Raw genomic sequence first — 17,630 nt, forward strand, 5'->3', positions numbered from 1 at the left:
TGTCCTTTTTTGTCTTTAGAATTGAAATTTCATCATCTAAATGGTGTATTTTGAACATTCTGGAGAGGACCCTGTGCTTGGGTTGCATCAGTCAGTGGTCCATTTGTTGAGGCTTAGGGTACTTTTGACACATCCCTCACTAATTCTTAATGCTGCAATATTCCTACAACCTGGACTCCTGAGTCAGAAACCCGTAGGGTCAGTGCGTGACCAGCCTTTATAACTCCCGTTGCCTGCTCTTCTCTGTTCTGCCGGGGACACACCAGGTCAAGCTTGTTTTAAGGAACAAACCTTGGCTTGTCTTCCTAACTGCTTAACACACCTGTGTCCTTTCTTGCCATGTGAAGAAAGTGAAAAAGCAGATGTTCTGTGTTACCTCTTGCAACAGAGGACATGCTATCTTTTTTAGTTTTTTGTTTGTCAGCTCATTCTGCCTGCACTTACTAACCAATTATAATCCAGTTTGCCTTCAGCATTTATTTCCTCACCTAACGTTCCGGAGCCCTGAGGCGCTGAGTAAGTGCACCGGGGTTGGTCCAGCCTTGTACAGGACCGGTGGGGCTCGGTGACTTGCAGGCAGAGAAAGCTCCAGGTGGTTCAGTGACGATTACAGCCTGACTTGCCTTTCCGGTATACTGTGGCTCGTGGTAACCACGGTTTACACAGTAGTTCCAAAAAGGGAATTTGGGGATTGTCTACAAAAGGACGGGTATTTCTTTCAGAGGAAAACATTTGGAGATGTTCACTTTAAATGATGTTTGCAGAGATATACATCTAACTAATTGACTTTCTTATTTTTCATTTTTCTAGGCAAACCCGCCCTGCTTGCTGTCCACCGTTCAGTATATCAGCAGCTTCTATGCCAGCTGCCTGACTGGCGAGGAGTCGTACTGGTGGATGCAGTTCACCGCGGCAGTGGAGTTCATTAAGACCATCGATGACCGGAAGTGACCGAGACGCAGGCCCGCCGGGACAGCAGACTGTTAGGCGGGCGGGCGGGTCTCTAGGAAAATGTACCAGCTGCTTCAAAGGCTGAAGATTGTTTTGTATAATGTTGTACAGCATCCAGACATTTTAAAACAGGTCTTTACTAAACAGGTTAATGAACTAACACGCAGGTTCTCTTTTCTTCGGGCTCTTTTCCTTTCTGAGTTGCATATTTTATTTTCTCGTCCCCGAGTAGAGAAGAATAGCATTGCAAAAAGGGACCACATTTTTCAGGTATTTGAAATACTAAAAAAAACTAAGCAAAATCTCCTAGAAAATTTCTAGATCTCCATTCACGGATAGCCGTTCTTTCCTTTTACTTAACAAAACAGAACAGAACAGTGTGTAGCTCTCTGAAGATGGGGCCGAACCCGTGGACGTCGGGGGGAAGGGGAGCGCGGTCTGCGCTGAGGGCTGTGGCGGCGGGGGCACTCGTGGCATTACCTATACACGCACTCACCCAAGTCGAAAAGCTACGAAGGAAATGTAAATATAATATATATTTATATTTGATGTAATATGGACACCTTCAGATTCTAATAAACAAGGGATATTGCTGGGAGTGGATTGTGATGTACCCTCTTGTGAAATGGTTTCCCCGACAAAGTTTAAGCTGAGCTTACAATCAGAAAACCAACAAGTGCACAGAAATACTTACTAAAGTGTAATACGGTTGATGGAACTCCCTAGTGTGCAGTGTGACGCCCAGGGCTGCCTTAGCTGCTGAGAGGTGTGAAAGCCGGGAGTGAGTCCCCGGACGTTTCTCACTGTGGACTCTCTGAGCCTGTGGCGGGGAGAGGTCGTCAGTCGCCACACATTGCCCACGGAAGGACAGTAGATCTCTAATGCTTTTGTGTGGTACTTAATCTGAAATACTAAATGCGGTGTAGAAACCACCGACACAGCTCCTTACAACCCTGTAATTGTAATATATTTTTGATGATGATTCACATTGAATGCACAGACCAGGAATTCAGTGAATGTCATTTTTTAAAAAAAACTAATTTGTACTGTCTGCTCTAGTGATACAAGTTTTATTAGTGAAAACTATTTTAACCAACCATACTATTCGTATGGAAAAAGAAATCTATTTTGGCAGATTTCCGTGCCTTTATTTCCCTCTTCCGAAGAAAAGTATGTGTTTCAGTTTTTCGTTTTATTATATATGGATAACTAATCAGGAGTCAGTTCGGGCGTCCGAGAATCGGCCAGGGAGGCACGTTGAGGCCTCAAGCACAAGCCTCGCACGTGGTCACCGCTGACTGGCCCCGCTCTGTCTGTTTCCCGGTCGCGCTCAGCTCCCTTCTGCAGCGCGCTCTGTCCGTCCCTTGGTCCCTTGAGTCCCTCGGTGCGGACAGCACCGCCAGGCCTTCGTCAGGGGCTGTGATGGACACCTTGAGCAGGTGAGCGCCGAGGACGTCTGCCCCTCTCTGAGGTCCCTGCATCTCCTTGTGCCCAAGGAGGCTGGGTGTTCTCTGCGCCTCTTCTCCACTTACTGTAAAACGCCGGTGTGGAGTTGCAGAGGAGTGTGGGGTGTGGTTTCTGCCTTTTGGGGAGAGAGCAGCATTACAGTAGTACTACAGAATGGCCTTTCGAATGTGAGTCATGTGCTTTGTGGGGCTGTGACTGTCAAACTTGCCCAGGTATTAGAAGTCAGATCCCACCATAAATACTTTACAAGATAACTGTCTAACATGCTAAGATCTAAAAGGGAGTCCATTTTCTTCAGCATTTGATTCAATAAATGTTCAGTCAACAGAAGACTTGGAACAGTTGAAATTCATTGTCACGGGTTATAACTCGCAAGTCAGTGAGAGGCTTGCTCCTCCACAGTGGCTGCTGAACCTACTCCGTGTTATCACCGTGGAAATAAATAGGAAGATGTGGTCACCGCACAGGGCCATTTTCTGTGGAGCAGGGGTGGAGCTCGGGCTGCAGGGCTGCACTGGAGGCCGGCCTCTGTGGGGCTTGAGCCCATGGTCAGAGCAGAGCCCCAGAGATTGGGCGTCGGGGTTACACCTCTGAGTCGGAGGCTTGTGCTTGGCTGGACTCAGGTGCTGGTGGAGTCACGCCGCCCCGCTGTTGAAGGGGCAGTGGAGGCCCCCGCTGGACCCCTTGGGAGCGAGGACTGCTGGGCACCTGCCATCGCTGGGTTGACCCCACGACGGGATTTATTTTAGCGTTGACTTGGAATCCGGGGATGGGTGACTGCCTGCATGGCGGGGCTGGGGTGCGAGGCAGGGAGGGGTTTGCCTGGGCTCTGTCGGGAAGGGTGCTGTGCGTGTTTCTCACTGCACGGACCCCCGGCGCTGCTTTCACACACAGTGTCAGGGCAGAGGCACCGGGTCACCCTGAGAAACACACGGCAGCCACCGAGCAGCGCCTGGAGTTTACAAAGCTGCCCAGTGTAAATGCAGAGCGAGCGGCTCAGTCCACGGAAATCTTCCGGAATTAAATGAACCTTGTAGTTCATATGTTAATACTCTGCTTTTGGAGGCGGTTAAGTAATAGAAATGCAGATTTAAGATAGTCTTTCCTTGTAAATTTTTTTTTTTAACTGAAACATTCTTTAGGTAAAATCTCTAGTCACTTTTTCTTTTCAAAAACCTGCTCTTGAAAGCCTTTGTTATACAGAGACTAAGTCACTGTAGTCAGAGAACTGGGCTGTGTGAGGGATTGGCCGTGGGTGCGACGCGTGGTTTTTCTGCCCCGTTGTTGCGGGAGGCCCTTGTTGCGGAGGCCCTTGTCTAAGAGGACTTCCCATCCGAGTGTTCCTGAGCTGCCCGGCAGTGAGAGAGAACCCGCCCCGACAGGATCCAGCGGCCAGAATCCAGCCGAGTGGTGAACCCCTGCCCTGGGAGTCCAGTTGGCCGAGTAAAGGCCCACTCGGGGTTTTAAACGAGTGAGGTGTTTAGAAACTCCCTTCTCTGACGGACCAGGACCGGGTGTGCGAGGGAGCGCAGGCGCAGGCGCGCGCTCAGAGTTGTTAGTGGGGGCAGGGAAGCGGTGGGGGCGTGGCCCTGGGCCTGCTCTCCCTCCCGCTCCGTTCTGCTCCACTTTTTCTTTTAATTAAAAAAAAAAAAAAAAAAAAGCTTTACACATGCCTTTGGCTTATTTCAATAAAGAAATCAAAACTTAGTGTAAGGCCTTTGTTTTAAATCAGCTGAAGCTATATGATACAAAAATCGCACTAGATCTTTTTGCTATCTTCTTTTTGAAGCTTTTGGATTCATTTTTCAGTTCACATCTAAAATACCTGTATTAGCAGAAAAAAATCCAGGCTTTTATATATATATATGTATGTCTGGTGGATTTACGCAATATGCAAGCGCCATAACCGAGGAATCAAACAATTTTAAAGTTCAAAGTAGGTTTAAGTCGATTACTAGCGATATTTGAGGAACTGTGAACCCCAGAATGCTTGACAACTTTGTCACATTGTTACTTAATATATCCTACAGGGGTTGCACCCTGCTGGCGTTCCTGGGCCACACATTAATACATTGCAACATGTAATCAAAAAATCTCATGAAGTTTTAAGTAAATTTACGCTTTTGTGTTGGGCTGCACTCACAGCCGTCCTGAATGCATGCGGCCGGCGGGCCACAGGTCGGACACCCCCGTTAAGATGTGGGTCACCGGAGAAGCAGGATGACTAGGAACCGACTTTTAACTCCAGAGAACACTTAGACAAAGGGAGGTAGCACCGACTCCAGTGTCGAGGTTGGTGCGGTGGAGCCGTGGAGTCACCGCGGAGCTGCTGTGTTCCTTGGGCCTGTGCACAGCCAAGATTAAGTTCCCGAGAGAGGGGTCCGCTGCACCTGGTCGCTGCGAGGCAGTGTGGCAGGGGCCGCGCCCCCTCAGAACTCCCTTCTGCTGAGCTGACCCTCTGCCTTGCCCTCCTGAGCCTCACCTGCGTGAAAAAGCTTTGTCCTGCCTCTCCTGTCAAAACGGCTGAAGCCCTTTCCGAGCTGCAGTGAGTGAGCTTGCGCAGTCTCGCACAGGAAACCCGTCCTGTCTCCTAGTGTGATTACTGACTGTAATGCTCTGAAACTGATGAAAAGGGGAGAGCAGTTGAATTCAGTGGGTTTCATGGTCCCATCGTCTGTGCTGTCCTCAGAAGCATTTCTGAAAATTTCTGTGTCTCAAATAGGTTTCACGTTCTCCATGATTTCACACTTGTGTCTTCCATCCGAAGATCTGAGGGTATTAGGTGCGGTGCAGGAAGGAATTAGAATGAGCCGGCGGTTACTCACAAGAGGGTGGACATTGTTTTAACACAGCTCCTAGCTGACCCCTGCATTGGGTAAACCATTCATCAGCTGCGTCCTGAGAGCAAAGCTTCCAATCACGGTTTTCCCCGAGGTCTTTACTCGTTTCAGCTGAGGGGTTGCTGTTGGACAAGGAGCCTGTGTACCCCAGCAGGCTCACCCTCTGGGCCTCCCTCGCTGGTGGGAAGTGCTTTCCCCGCATGGATTGCACTTCATTTAGAAGGAAACATTTAGACATGTGATTAGGGCTCAGTTGTTTATCCTCACTCGACATTTTTTTCCCATTGCTTTTAAAGAGAGAGGAAAAGAACAGAGAAACATCGATTGTCTTCTCATATGTGCCCTGATTGGGAATTGAATCCACAACCTGGGCGTGTGCCCTGACCGAATTGAACCCGCTTCAGCCAACTGAGCCACACCGACCCGGGCTAGGGCCCAGTTTCCGCACAGTCTGTTCAGTGTTGAAACGATTGCTAGGAGTCGCCTAGAACTGAGAATAGAACACAACTTTCCCTGCCAACTTGGAAGAACCTGGCTCTTGCGCGCCTGTTACAAGTGCCCGCTCCACCCTCTGTCCAAGGAGGTGGCTCTGCAGCTTTCCCCAGAGGGAGTGCGTGCTGAGCGAGGCCTCCCTGCAGCCAGTGCTGTCTGTGCATTTGTCACGATCCTGGAAAGTGGCACCAGGTCAGAAGCTCCTCTGGACTAAAGGTGTCCTCTACCTAGAGATTGAAGTATTCGTGGAGGAGCTTCCTCTTCAGTCATAGCGTGCCAGAGGAGTCCTTGTCTGTTGGCTTAGGGTTCCAGACTGCAGTGCATAGACTTAAAAGCCAAAGAAAGAGGTTGTGGGCACCCACGAAACATCTGCCACATCTGTGCCGAGCGGGAAGTGCGCTCAGTTCCGAGTCCTGAGCCTGCCGTGGACTGGGAACAGGAGACCATGGTCATGGTGCTTCTGCTAACCAGGGGTCTTACGTGGCTAGCGGCCGAGACCGTTAACTTGTATGCTCCCATGAAAAGAGTATCCAATGTGATTTTTAAAAATAGGACACTTTCATTTCAGCCTTCCTGAGGCCTCCTAATTTATAGTTTTGACAAAAACCTGTAACCAGAGCTGTTGATTTTTGAACCCCTGGCCGCCGTGGCTCAGCTTGTTGAGTGTCGTCCCAGAGTGAGAGGTCACTGGCTGGATTCCCGGGTCGTGGCAGGTCCCCAGTCCGGGTGGCGTGCAAGAGGCAATCCATTTGATGTTTGTTTCTCCCCCTCTCCCCTTCCCTTCCCCCGTCTAAAATAAATAAATAAAATCTTTAAAAAAGAAAAAGCTCTTCCCCAAACCTCAAATTGCCAAACATCTCCAGATTCTCAGAGTTCAAATTCCTGTATGAAAAGTTCTTTCTCATTTGTCTAATCTTCCTCATCGTTTTGGCTTTCCTAACAGCGTTCCTTTTCTGCTGTAGTTTGTTTCTATTTGTAACCCATGTCCCACGGAAAAGCATGGCATGGGTTCCCCTAGGCCCTGGCGTCTGACCAGGCCTTTGCTCCCAAAGGGCAGCCCAAACTTCCTCTGCAGCCAGTGAGCACCTTTGCTGCCCTCCGCGACTTCTGGGGCCCTCAGCTGCCGGGTGGATTCCAACTCCTGGATTTACTTCCCTCCCCGGGGCCCTCCTCACTTCTGGCCACCAACAGCCCTGTTTTTCTTCTGTGGCCAGATAGGACAAGGGAGGCTGTGGCTGCTGCAGCTCTGGGGTAGCGCGCAGGGAGTGAGCCAGCCTGCTGGAGAGGAGGCGGGAGGCGGTGATGCACAAGCGACAGGTGATGGGGAGGGAAGGGAAGGGAAGGGAAGGAGGTGCGCGCCTCCTAAGAGCACGGCGTCAGGAGTGTCCACGGGCGGGCGCCTCCTCACAGCGAGGCCGGACCACACTGGGGAGCCGGGGGGTGTTCTTTCTCCTCTCCCTGGATCACGCTCGCTACTTAGAGAAAAGCCACAGGTTTCGAGCGTGGTGTGGTTGCACTGCTGGGTCTGGGAACCTGAGGATACTCTTTCCAATCTTGGCTCTGCCTCTAACCAGACCTAAGGCGAGCGACAACTCGGACGGGTCCTTCCTGACTTGGGCTCGTTTACCCCAATGACCCCTTTCAATCTCTGGGCTTGTCATATGTATACTTCACGTACATACTCTTGAAGTATTTCTCCCACGCCGGCACTCCACTGAGGGCGTGGCTTGACTGCGGGGACGCCGTGGAGGGGGCCGGAAGTCCCGGGGGCGAGGGAGCCCCCTAGTAGAAGAGGCTGCCCACTGAGCTGACTCGAGAGGGGACTTGAGATTCTGGCCAGTGAACACAAATTTAGGCACCCCCAAAGCTGCTTTCCAACCTGGTGTAATGCACTTGAACTGGGACTGGTAAGAAAATCCTGCAGTGGCCCTCCCCTCCGACATCAGCCAGGGGAGCCACACTGGGGGGCGGCCCTGGCCATGCCTCTAGAAACACCGGGAGCAGGTGAACAGCCTGCCGGCACAGAAATCACTCCACCCATTTTTTTTTAATCCTCCCCGGAGGATGTGTATTGATTTTAGAGAGACAGGAAGGGTGGAGGGGGCAGAGAAACATAGATGTGAGAGAGGAGCTTCCATTGGTTGCCTCCCGTGCACTCCGGACCTGGGATCGAACCTGCCACCTTTCGGTGCACCGGCCGACGCTCCACCAACTGAGCACCCAGCCAGGCTCCACCCACTTTTAACTAAAAGGCTCCGTTGTGGACTTAAGTTCTGCTCTGCTGGGTCATGAATAACAGCTGCAACGAGACAGTTTCCGAAACCTTCTACCCTCCGGATTTGGATGCTGCGACCCTTAAGCGCCCACCCCTCCCCACCTCTCTTCCTTCCCGCCCCCAGTCCCCGGATCGCCGCGACCTCGGGAAGACTCGGCGGAAAGAGCGCCCCCTGAGCGCGCCTCTCCCGCCAGCGCCGGTGGCGCCCCGCCCTGCGCCCCGTCACACCCGCCGCCCCCCAACCGCTTCCGCGCAGAACTCGTCAGGTCTGATCAGACTCCTCGTCGGTCCCAACTCTTTTCTAGTTTGGTTCCTACTTGCTTTTCGGCCTTAGCTTCTGTCCCTTCTCCTTCCTCTGCCGCCGCTCAAAACTCTCCGCTTTACCCCAGAGAAAGCCAGCCATGCTTTGCCGCCTCTAAGCCTCTGCGGGCTGACCCCTCGGGTTTCGCCGCCTGCCCCCACCTGCTCCTCGGCCTCGCGGAGGCCCCGGGCCTCATCCCCACCCCGTACACTCGTCTACAAAGCGGTCACCTCCCTGGAGCCCGAGCTGTTAGACCCCAACCCCTGGCACCGGGCTGGATGGGGGACCAGGGCCAGGGTCGGCCCTTCGTCGCCCCGCTTCGCTGGTCCAGATCAGGCGCCAGGTGGCCGCCCCTCGAAGAGTTTGTAAGGGCCGTCTGGGGCCGCCCCAGGGGCAGAGGCTAGCTTCCCTGGCCTCTACGCCCCACCCCGATCAGGCAGAGCAGGGAGGAGGCTCTCAGGTCCCCGCTGCAGCCCAAGTCCCACCAAGTGGGGGTGTCGGTCTGCACCCACCCCCGCCCTGCCTCCTCCGCGGCACGGTTTAATCTGCTCTGCGAAGGCAGGATTATTGTGCGTATTTATTTATTACTTTAGGCGGGGTCTCTAGCCCGTGCCCTGTGGGGACACAGTGCCGTGTTCCGCAGGACAATCTGGGATTCCAACCCACCGCAGCACGCCTGCCTGCCTGCCTGCCTGCCTGCGGGTGGGGGCTCGTCCCCGGAGCGTCCCCAAGGCCGTGGGAGGCGGGGGTGGGGTGCGGGGCGGGAGAGGGCTGTGTGACTGGAGTTCGCGGTTACCTGGGTGGAGGTCTGGGCTGTCCAGGGTCCCTGCAGGCCCCGCTTTGCTGTTCCTTGGGTGACATCTTGTGGCCAAGACAGGTACAGATCCAGGGAGGCGCTTCCCAAGGTAAAAGTCCCGATAAGGCCTCGAGCTCCGAGACCCTTTCCCGTGCACCGCACGGAGCTGAGTCCACAGGCCCTCTCCGGACCTCCCCCTGTGAGCGGGGTGGCAGGGTGTGTCCCACTCCGGAGATGGGGAGTCTGCGGCTCAGGGCGGTGAGGTGGTTTGCCCGAAGCCACACAGACAATGCGGGGCAGACCCAGGATCTGACCCAGGTCCACAGGATGAGTCCTTCGTTTCAGCCGCAGTGGGACTGTCTGCGCCTCCACGAAATATCAGCCCCACAGGATTGTAGGGGCCGCGGGAGTGGAAGGGGCTTTGGGAACAGTAGAGGCCAGTGCCCCTGACGGCTCGTTGTTATCCTGATCCTGGTGCGCGCCTCCCCTCGGGCCTGGGAGCTGGTCCGGGGCAGGGCCGACACCTGTGTCCTCCCCGGGGCCCGGCCCGGAACCTGGCACACACTGGGCGTCAGCAGGTCAGGCCAAATTTGAGTCTCTGGAGTGGGGAGAGTCCACTTCCCCACTCCCCAGCCAAGGCCCAGGTCTACTTCCTCAGGTCAAGGCCACGGCAAGGGTAGACGGACAGCCTCCACCTCCCGATTCACCTTGTTCAGAAGACGGGGTGACCTTCTCTTCCTCCTTTGCTGTAATAGGCTGGCACCTGGACTCCTGTGGGGGGCCGGGGGGAGAGGGCTTGGCTGCCGGAGATCCCGCCCAGGCCCCATGAGAAAGCAGCAGGGCGGGAGGGATATAAATGCGGCGGCGAACACGGAGGAACAGATGAGAGAGAGCCTCCAGGTGACTGGGTGGAGAGGCCCCACCGGGGCAGCCGCCTCCTCTCGGCGCACAGATTGAGCCCATGATGAAGATGAATGGAAACCCCTCTGCTGGAAACCGTGGAGGCAATCAAGACGGCTGCCCGTGTTGACGGGCCCTCCCACCAGCTCAGAGCAGGGAAATGTTAGGGTTTGGAGGAATCCAGCCGCCGCCACATGGCTAGCACGGGACCCGGGCAAAAACTCGTGATAAGCAGCCCCAATTACAGGATAAATGATACAGGACGCCCGTCGGCTTGGCAGGAACTAGTGGGCTCGAACGGTGGCTGCGGGCAGGTATCAGGCAGCCCCGCGAACACACGACAGCTTGCACAAAAAAAGAAAGGCAGCTCGGATCGGTGGGGACCCCTGTCCCCAGCCGTGGGCCCCTCGGTGAGGTGGCAGTAATGACCAAGAGCCTTTCCCATGAGCACCTGTGGGATTTTTAAAGGTTGGCTGAGAGAGGACAGGGGAGACTGTTTGGTGGGTTATTTAGCGTTTGCCAATGAAAACAAAACGAACTTGTAGCTTCCAAATCCCACACCGGGAAGCGAGAGTGATGAGGACATTGTGTCTTCATCTTTCCAGGCCGAAAATCCCCAAGTTTTCTCAATATGTCCGCGGCGGAGCAGTACGTGATCATTCGGTCGCAGGCACGGTGGACCAGGAAGAAAGGTTTGCTGAGCGAATTAATATTGTCGACGAGATTGCAGGGGGCATGTTTAACTCACTTCAGGTGCTCTAGAAGCGTTCGCACAATGGATAAGCTAATTACAAATCATGCCTATTTATTCATTAAACAGGGCCTGGGGGAAATTCAAAGAGGCAACACTGTCTTAACTTCATTCAATTTGCAGTCTGTGATTAAACGGAACACAGCTGCAAGACTCCAGAAACGTCTCAGATCCGCCTTTCTCCTGGTTCCGACTGACCCCTCCTCCAGGGGCCACTGCCAGCCTCACGCAGGATCTGGTCATCATTTTTCTGCCTTCAGGTGCTCACCGGCTGCTCGTGACTTTGGGCAAGTCCCTTCCCCAGCCCGAGCCTCAGCTTCCTCCTCTGTAAAGTGGGTCCACGCACCTCTGGCCACGGAGGTGTCCCTGAGACAAGGGAGGCAGGCCACGGCTGTTCGGCAGCTGTTCCAGGATCCGGCCAGGAGCTGTGTGGCGAAGGCTTGTCCTCTGCCCTCCTCCTCTGTCCTTGCCCGCCGTGGACTGCCACTGCAACAGAGGCCCTGGCGTCCCCTCCACGGCCTTTGACAGGGAACAGCTTTGTCCTCTGCTGCCCTGGGGGCTGGCACAGAGCCCAGCACGCAGACCCAGCATGCCCGGCGCCAGGTGGGGCAGGCCTGCTGTCTCCCATCCACGACCCTGCAGGTCAGGTCTCCACTCAAGAGGGGGACCGATCGTCTCCATTAGCCCAGGACTGAGGAGCTAACTGGGGTGTTGGATTTTCAGGAATGAAACCAGGACAGTTAGTCACTCTGCGATCAGAGCACCACAGCACTCCCCTCTTCTAAGTTCCCTGAAGGAAACGGAAACTCAAAATAGAACTAACTTTACCCTCGATCCTTGTAAACACCTGGGAGGCTCAAGGGTTATTTATTACCATCAGTGAAGTATAAGAATGAAACAGACAACATTTGCTTAGCATTCTCCAAATCACAAAGTACTTTTCATGTACAGGATGAGTGTTTGGGGGCTTTTTTTTTTTTTTCATTTCCTCAGCACCCCCGGACTGAGCCCCAGAGCTGGTGTAAAACCAGAGTTCAGTAGCTTCGGCGGGCTCCTGCCCCTCGTCCTCTGGGAGGCCACGGGGCTGCTCCTTGCATTCTGTGTCCCTCCCCTTCGTGCACGATTCCTGTCCCCTTCTCCTGCCTCTGTTAGCAGGGTCCATATGTAGGAAGGGTCCCTACCCAGGACATAATAAAATATTAACATATTAGCTTGGACCATATGAAATTCTCCCTTTTGTAGATTCCAAACTGCTGAATATCAGCAATTTCATATGGTTCAATCTGACATAGTCGTGGTGAAGTTCAGGCCACCATCCACGCGACGTGGGACAACTGAATCTCGCTAAGCCTCAGTTTCTCACCCGAAAAATGGGGATCTTAATGGTTTCTACGTCCTGGCATCGCTGTTGAAATTACAGGAGATCCTCCACGAAAGGCGTTTCAGTACTGCCTAGCATGGCACACAGTAGGTGCTCTCTGAATTAGAGCTTTTGTTTTCGGCCGTATCTGTGCGTGCCCTGCACTGTTCGGAGTTGTCCGCGGTCATCCACACGGCGGGCGCCCAACAACAAATGTCGGTTGCATGGAGGAGCGGAAGTAAATGCATCAGTCTCCTGCTGGTGTTTCCCAAATGACCTTGAACTCGGATGAGCTGCTTCCTCCCCCGCCAACCACAGCGCGCTCGAGCTTCCTCTGCCCTCCATTCCCTTGGAGGCCTCTTGGTAAAACACCCTGGTCCCCACGGCTCCCCGCGGGGGGCCTGATAGCTTTGGAGACATGTTTCCATCCCCCCTATGGTTTCTAAAACATACAAATCATTCCGGCTGCGCTCTGTGTTTCATTACGAGGGATGCACATTTGAAAACAACAGAGGGTGAGGTTTAAAAGCAACATGCAATTTTTATTACATATATCTCCAAATCTGCCATTAGGCCTGTCCCCGTGGTGTTATTGACCTTGATTCTTTCTCATTTGCATCCTGCATTTTTCATCCTTTGGAATATGGTGTTTTGGGACTTCTCCATCATTAAGTGGATTTACAGCAATTTCCCTGTGTGTTTTCTCCAAGGGATTCTGTTATGAGATGCACATTAAATCTCCATTAATACCTCATTATCCGACTGATAAGATTACCATGATAATGAGGCAGAAATTCTAATTGTTTCACTTCTTATTGTGCCTTCCATTTAATCCTTTACTCTACCTGGAAGTTGGACATGAGCTGGTGAGCACCAGGCTGAGAGAGACTTCCCGAGCAGAGGACCAGAGCTGGGTCCTTGTGACCGACGGTGGCTGGGGGCAGGAGGGAGGCGGCACAGTGTTTCAGTGGGTTTCCTGGGCAGAGTTCGGGTGGAAAGCCATCTGCAGTGGGCCTAGCTGGATGCATAGAACTCCTCTGCTTCAGTCCAATACACACACGCACATGGTCACATGTGTGTATATGCATGCACCTGGACACATGCACACACGTGCATAACCACCCACACATGTGCACACAAGACTCGTGCACACACACAGGCGTGCACCTGAGTTCTAGACGGCCCAGCCTGTTGACCTCGGGCTCCACGTTCCTACTGGCATGGACACCCTTCCAGGCCGGTCCCAGCCCTGGAGCTCTCCATGAACCTGCCTTCCAGATTGATGAGCTCATTTGACAGAATCAGCAGCACTGAGCCGGAAGACACTGGAAGGATGGGGGCGGGGAGGGGGAGAGAGAGAGCAGAGTGGGGGTGGGGTGAAGGACCAGAGGCCTCTTCAGAGGGAAGCCTGTGCAGGACCCTCTGTGAGGGGTGCTCCCACCAGGGCATCTCCAGGCACCCAGGGGTGCTTTTCTGCTTCAGGTCAGCTCCCTCCATCTGTGGAGGAGACAGTCCCTGGGAACGTCCGGTAATACCTGCCCCCCAACTCTGTCACGCTCACAGCCCATTGAACTTCGTATGTCACCTGGAAACTGCCCGGAGTGGAGCTTGGACAGCAGAGGAGCCGGCTCCCTCTCGGCCTTTGTCCTGATTTCCGCTGGGGGAGCAGGCTCCCACCCTGCAGCAGCCCCACCCCGAGGCAGGAGGGGCCAGTCTAGAGCCTCTGCAGGGTGCGGAGGGTGGTGGCTGCCTGTGGCAGAGGGTCTGTGGCTCAGTTGCCAGGCCCCGGGGCGGGACGGCAGGAAGCTGACCCACTTCCACAGGTTGGGTGCCTGGGGGGTGGGGCAGACAGTACAAACCAGTACAAACGTGGTTATAACAACACCGTCTTTCTACCGAGATATAAGGTTCAAAGGCAAGGTCATCCCTTCTGCCCTGGTTCCCTAGGGCTGGGTGGCTCAGAGCAGCAGAAACTTGTCCGCCCACAGTTTTGGAGGCTGCAAGTCCAGAGTCAAGGTGTCAGTAGGGTCATGCTCCCTCTGAGATTCTGGGGACAATTCTTCTTTCTTTTTAGAGTCTGGCAGTGGCCCTCGGTCCTCGGCGCTTCTGGATTTGCAGCCGCCTCACCCCAGCCTCCGCCCCGGCTGCCCCCCAGCTGTCTTCTCTCTGTGTCTCTCTCCTCTTTTTCCGGGGACACCAGCCAGATTGGGTTAGAACCTGCCCTGACGCTGTCCTCTTAACTTGATTCCCCTGGTAAAGACCCTATTTCCACACAAGGCCACATTCCCAGGTGCGGGGGGTTAGGACTTCAGCGTATCTCTCTAAAGCACGGGCAGCAAACATGAGGCCCGTGGGCCGAACCTGGCCCTCCACCTTGTTTTATCCGGCCCGGCACCTTGTTTCTACCCGGGGCAGCACCGAGCTCTCGCTTAACTGTGAAGGAGCAGTTCCATGTACACAGTCCTGGAATTACACCCGGCCCTTGGAAGGCAGCCGCCAGGCTGATGTGGCCCCCGGTGGCAATGAGTTTGACACCCCTGTAGTCTAAAGGATACATACGGGTTCATCCGTAACACCTGAAGTCTATCTGGGTAATTCAAGTGTTGAAGGTAACACGCGGCACAGACTAAGCAATCGGCAGGATCCGTGCCTTGGCTCTCGGGTGAGGTGTGGGCCACACTGCGAGGAGGTGCCTGGGGCTGGCCCAGGTCGGTGGCCTCACGGTCCCGTTTCCCACGGTGGCAGCAGTAGCACCGCAGACGGGCAGGTATGGAAAGGCTTTCTGAGACCAATCAGTTCAACCGTCTCATCTTCTTTATTGTAATCTAAGTATTCATTTTCCTCCCCAGGAGACCCATCCTCGCCTCCTTCCTGAGTGCCTCTCCCCAAAGGCAATCACTTCAAACAATTTACAGACACTTCCTCCGTATTTGTCAGTGATATGTTCCTACCATTATTTCTTTTTTTGAACAATTTTTTAGATTTTATTTATTTATTTTTAGAGAGGGGGGGAGGGAGGGAGGAAGAGAGGGAGAGAAACACCAATCAGTTGCCTCTCATGCGCCCCCCTACTGGGGACCTGTCTTGCAACCCAGACATGTGTCCTGACTGGGAGTCGAACCCTCGACCTTTCAGTTCTCAGGCCAGCGCTCAGTCCACTGAGCCACACTGGCCAGAGCCATACAACCATTTCTCAGTGCATCAGCTTTAGACACTGTCTACTGACTTCCTCAACGGGACATGAAAATTTAGTTCTTGGGCTAGCCCACCTCAGCTTCCCCTTTCCCGAGCTGACGAGGTAGCTGAGCGACAGCACCTGTGGAATCGGACAGTGTGTGCGGCGTCTGTGTACGTGTTGTTCACACTGAGCCGCGGAGGAAGTTTCCATCACGTTTCCAGTCCTGTACAACTTTTTGCATCTTTGTCGTTTTCATTCCATTCGTTTTCTGCGTCCCCTCCCACTCTCTAACAGAACTGTAGAACTTTCTGAGGTCTCTTTTGCAGGTGATCTAAAAGCGCCTTGTTGATTTCCCTCGCCGTGGTGACCTTCTCCTGGGGACCCCTGTCCTGCTCCAGTCCGGGCAGATTGCTCCGGAGACCGTCCTCACAGCTGCTGCCCCGGGGCCCCTCGGCCCTCTGCAGCCTCAGGTCTCCTGCTCTCCGGACCTCCTGACACCCCGTCCCACCTGGCAGACCGCAGCCTCACCTGTGAGATCTTGCATGCCCAAAATGGCCTTCTTCTCTGCACCTGTGTGATTGATACAGGCTGGCTGGGTGTGACATTCCAGGTGGCAAATCATCTTCCCAGATAATTTGCGGGTTATACTCCATCGTCTTCTCCTTTCCACGGCCGCTGTTGAGCTGGTCAGTGGTATTTGTACCTGGGAAGGGGCGCACTTCTTTCGTGGGGCCTTGGATCTGGGGAGTGAGTTGACCAGTCCAGTCGGGAGCTGAGCTGGGTTTGGGTTTTGCTGCTCCGGTCACCCTCGGTGCTTCCTGCCCCACCAGCAGACCTTGTTACTTGTTGCTTGTTGTACTCAGGGGCATTCTCCGTTCCGATTCGGCTGCTGTTTAAGGCAGCAGCTGGGTCTTGGGGGTCCTGCCACCCCCAGGGGCAGGGGATGTTTAACGCACTGGGCCCAGGATGCATTTCTACCCTTCCCCAGAGTGAGAGGGTTTTGCTGTTTTGTCCCTGGGCTGCAGTGGGTCTTTGCCTGTACCTGGAGGGCTTTTGGCACCCTGCTCTCAGATGCTTAAGGCTCTTGTGCCACAGGGGAGTGCGGAAAGGAGTTAGCGGGCCTCGTGCCTTCCCCACAGTGACTGCAGGAGGCCGCTTGCCCTGCCCCAGTCGGGCGAGGTCCACGAACAGAGCCTGCAAGTGGGTGGGACTCCCCTGCACCCGCAGCTCAGAGGGCTTGTTTGAACCTCACATCAGCCCACGTCTTGCCTTTAGCAAGTTGCCCCCAGAGCTGTGAGACTGTGAATTTCAATTCTTCACGCCACCCAGTTGCCAGTGCTTTGTTACAGCCCCGGAAGGGAAACTAACACCGCCACCCAGTGCATTGCCTTCCGGGCCTCCACCCCTGGCTTCCTGTGGCACCTCCGATGGTTACTTGCCTCCCTGAGCCTGGCTTCCTCATCTGTGTGTGGGGATGACCATTCCTGCGCAGCCACCCCCCAGGGCCGTTTCCCCTGTCACCGGGCCACAGCAGTATCTGTTCAGTTACAGTCTCCCTTCCACAGCCCTTGGCTCCAGCGCCCTGAAGGTGATGCTTTTTTTTAAGATTTTTTTTTTTCAAAGAAAGGAGAAAGGAAGGAGAAAGAGAGGGAGGGAAACAGGGATCAGTTGCCCCTTGCACGCCCCCAACTAGGGATCCGGCCTGCCACCAGGAACAGAACCAGCGGCCTTCCACTTTTGGGGATGATGCCCAAGCCACTGAGCCATGCCGGCTGTGGCTCTACAGGTGATAATTTAAGAGACTGCTTCACTGTTGCATGCCATGGACCACCAGTGTCCCCTCTACTTATGACAACAGTGCCCTTAATGCCTCTAATCTACGCAGATCCAAGCACCAATGCCAGCTTCTCATCCCTAAGGTTCTGCAGCCCAGAAGCATTGCCACCCCAATCACTGTACCCGGCGAGATTCGGCCAGGAAGGCTGAAAAAATGGAATTCCAAAAAATGGAATACTGCCATTTGTGACAATATGGGTGGACCTTGAGAGTATCATGCTAAGAGAAATAAATCAGTTAGAAAAAAGTTAAGGACCATATGATTTCATTCATCTGTGGGATATAAAACAAAGTAACAAGTGAGCAAACAAGAAAAACCAACAAAAACTCACACACACAGACAATAGTACAATACTCGGTTTCCAGAGGGAAAGAAGGTGGGGGACAGTGACGGGGACGGGAGGTGATCTGACTTTGGGTGGTGGGCACACAAGGCAACGTGCAGATCACGTATCATAGACATGTCCCCCTAAAACTTGTATA

General features: G+C 53.9%; 1 protein-coding gene across 4 annotated transcripts in view; it reads left to right on the forward strand.

Annotated features, from left to right (window-relative positions):
* GAPVD1 (GTPase activating protein and VPS9 domains 1) overlaps nt 1–1,549 on the forward strand; it is a 61,842-nt gene extending 60,293 nt beyond the window's left edge. For all 4 annotated transcript variants that reach the window (XM_045846049.1, XM_045846051.1, XM_045846050.1 and 1 more), the window contains one exon: nt 811–1,549. In XM_045846049.1, the coding sequence (XP_045702005.1) occupies nt 811–951 (141 nt within the window). In that variant the 3' untranslated portion in view covers nt 952–1,549. The remainder of the gene's footprint in view (nt 1–810) is intronic.
* Nucleotides 1,550–17,630: the final 16,081 nt, after the last annotated feature.

Source organism: Phyllostomus hastatus, unplaced genomic scaffold, assembly GCF_019186645.2.
Source record: "Phyllostomus hastatus isolate PE091 unplaced genomic scaffold, TTU_PhHast_1.1 phas_contig_495, whole genome shotgun sequence".
Classification (NCBI taxonomy): domain Eukaryota; kingdom Metazoa; phylum Chordata; class Mammalia; order Chiroptera; family Phyllostomidae; genus Phyllostomus; species Phyllostomus hastatus.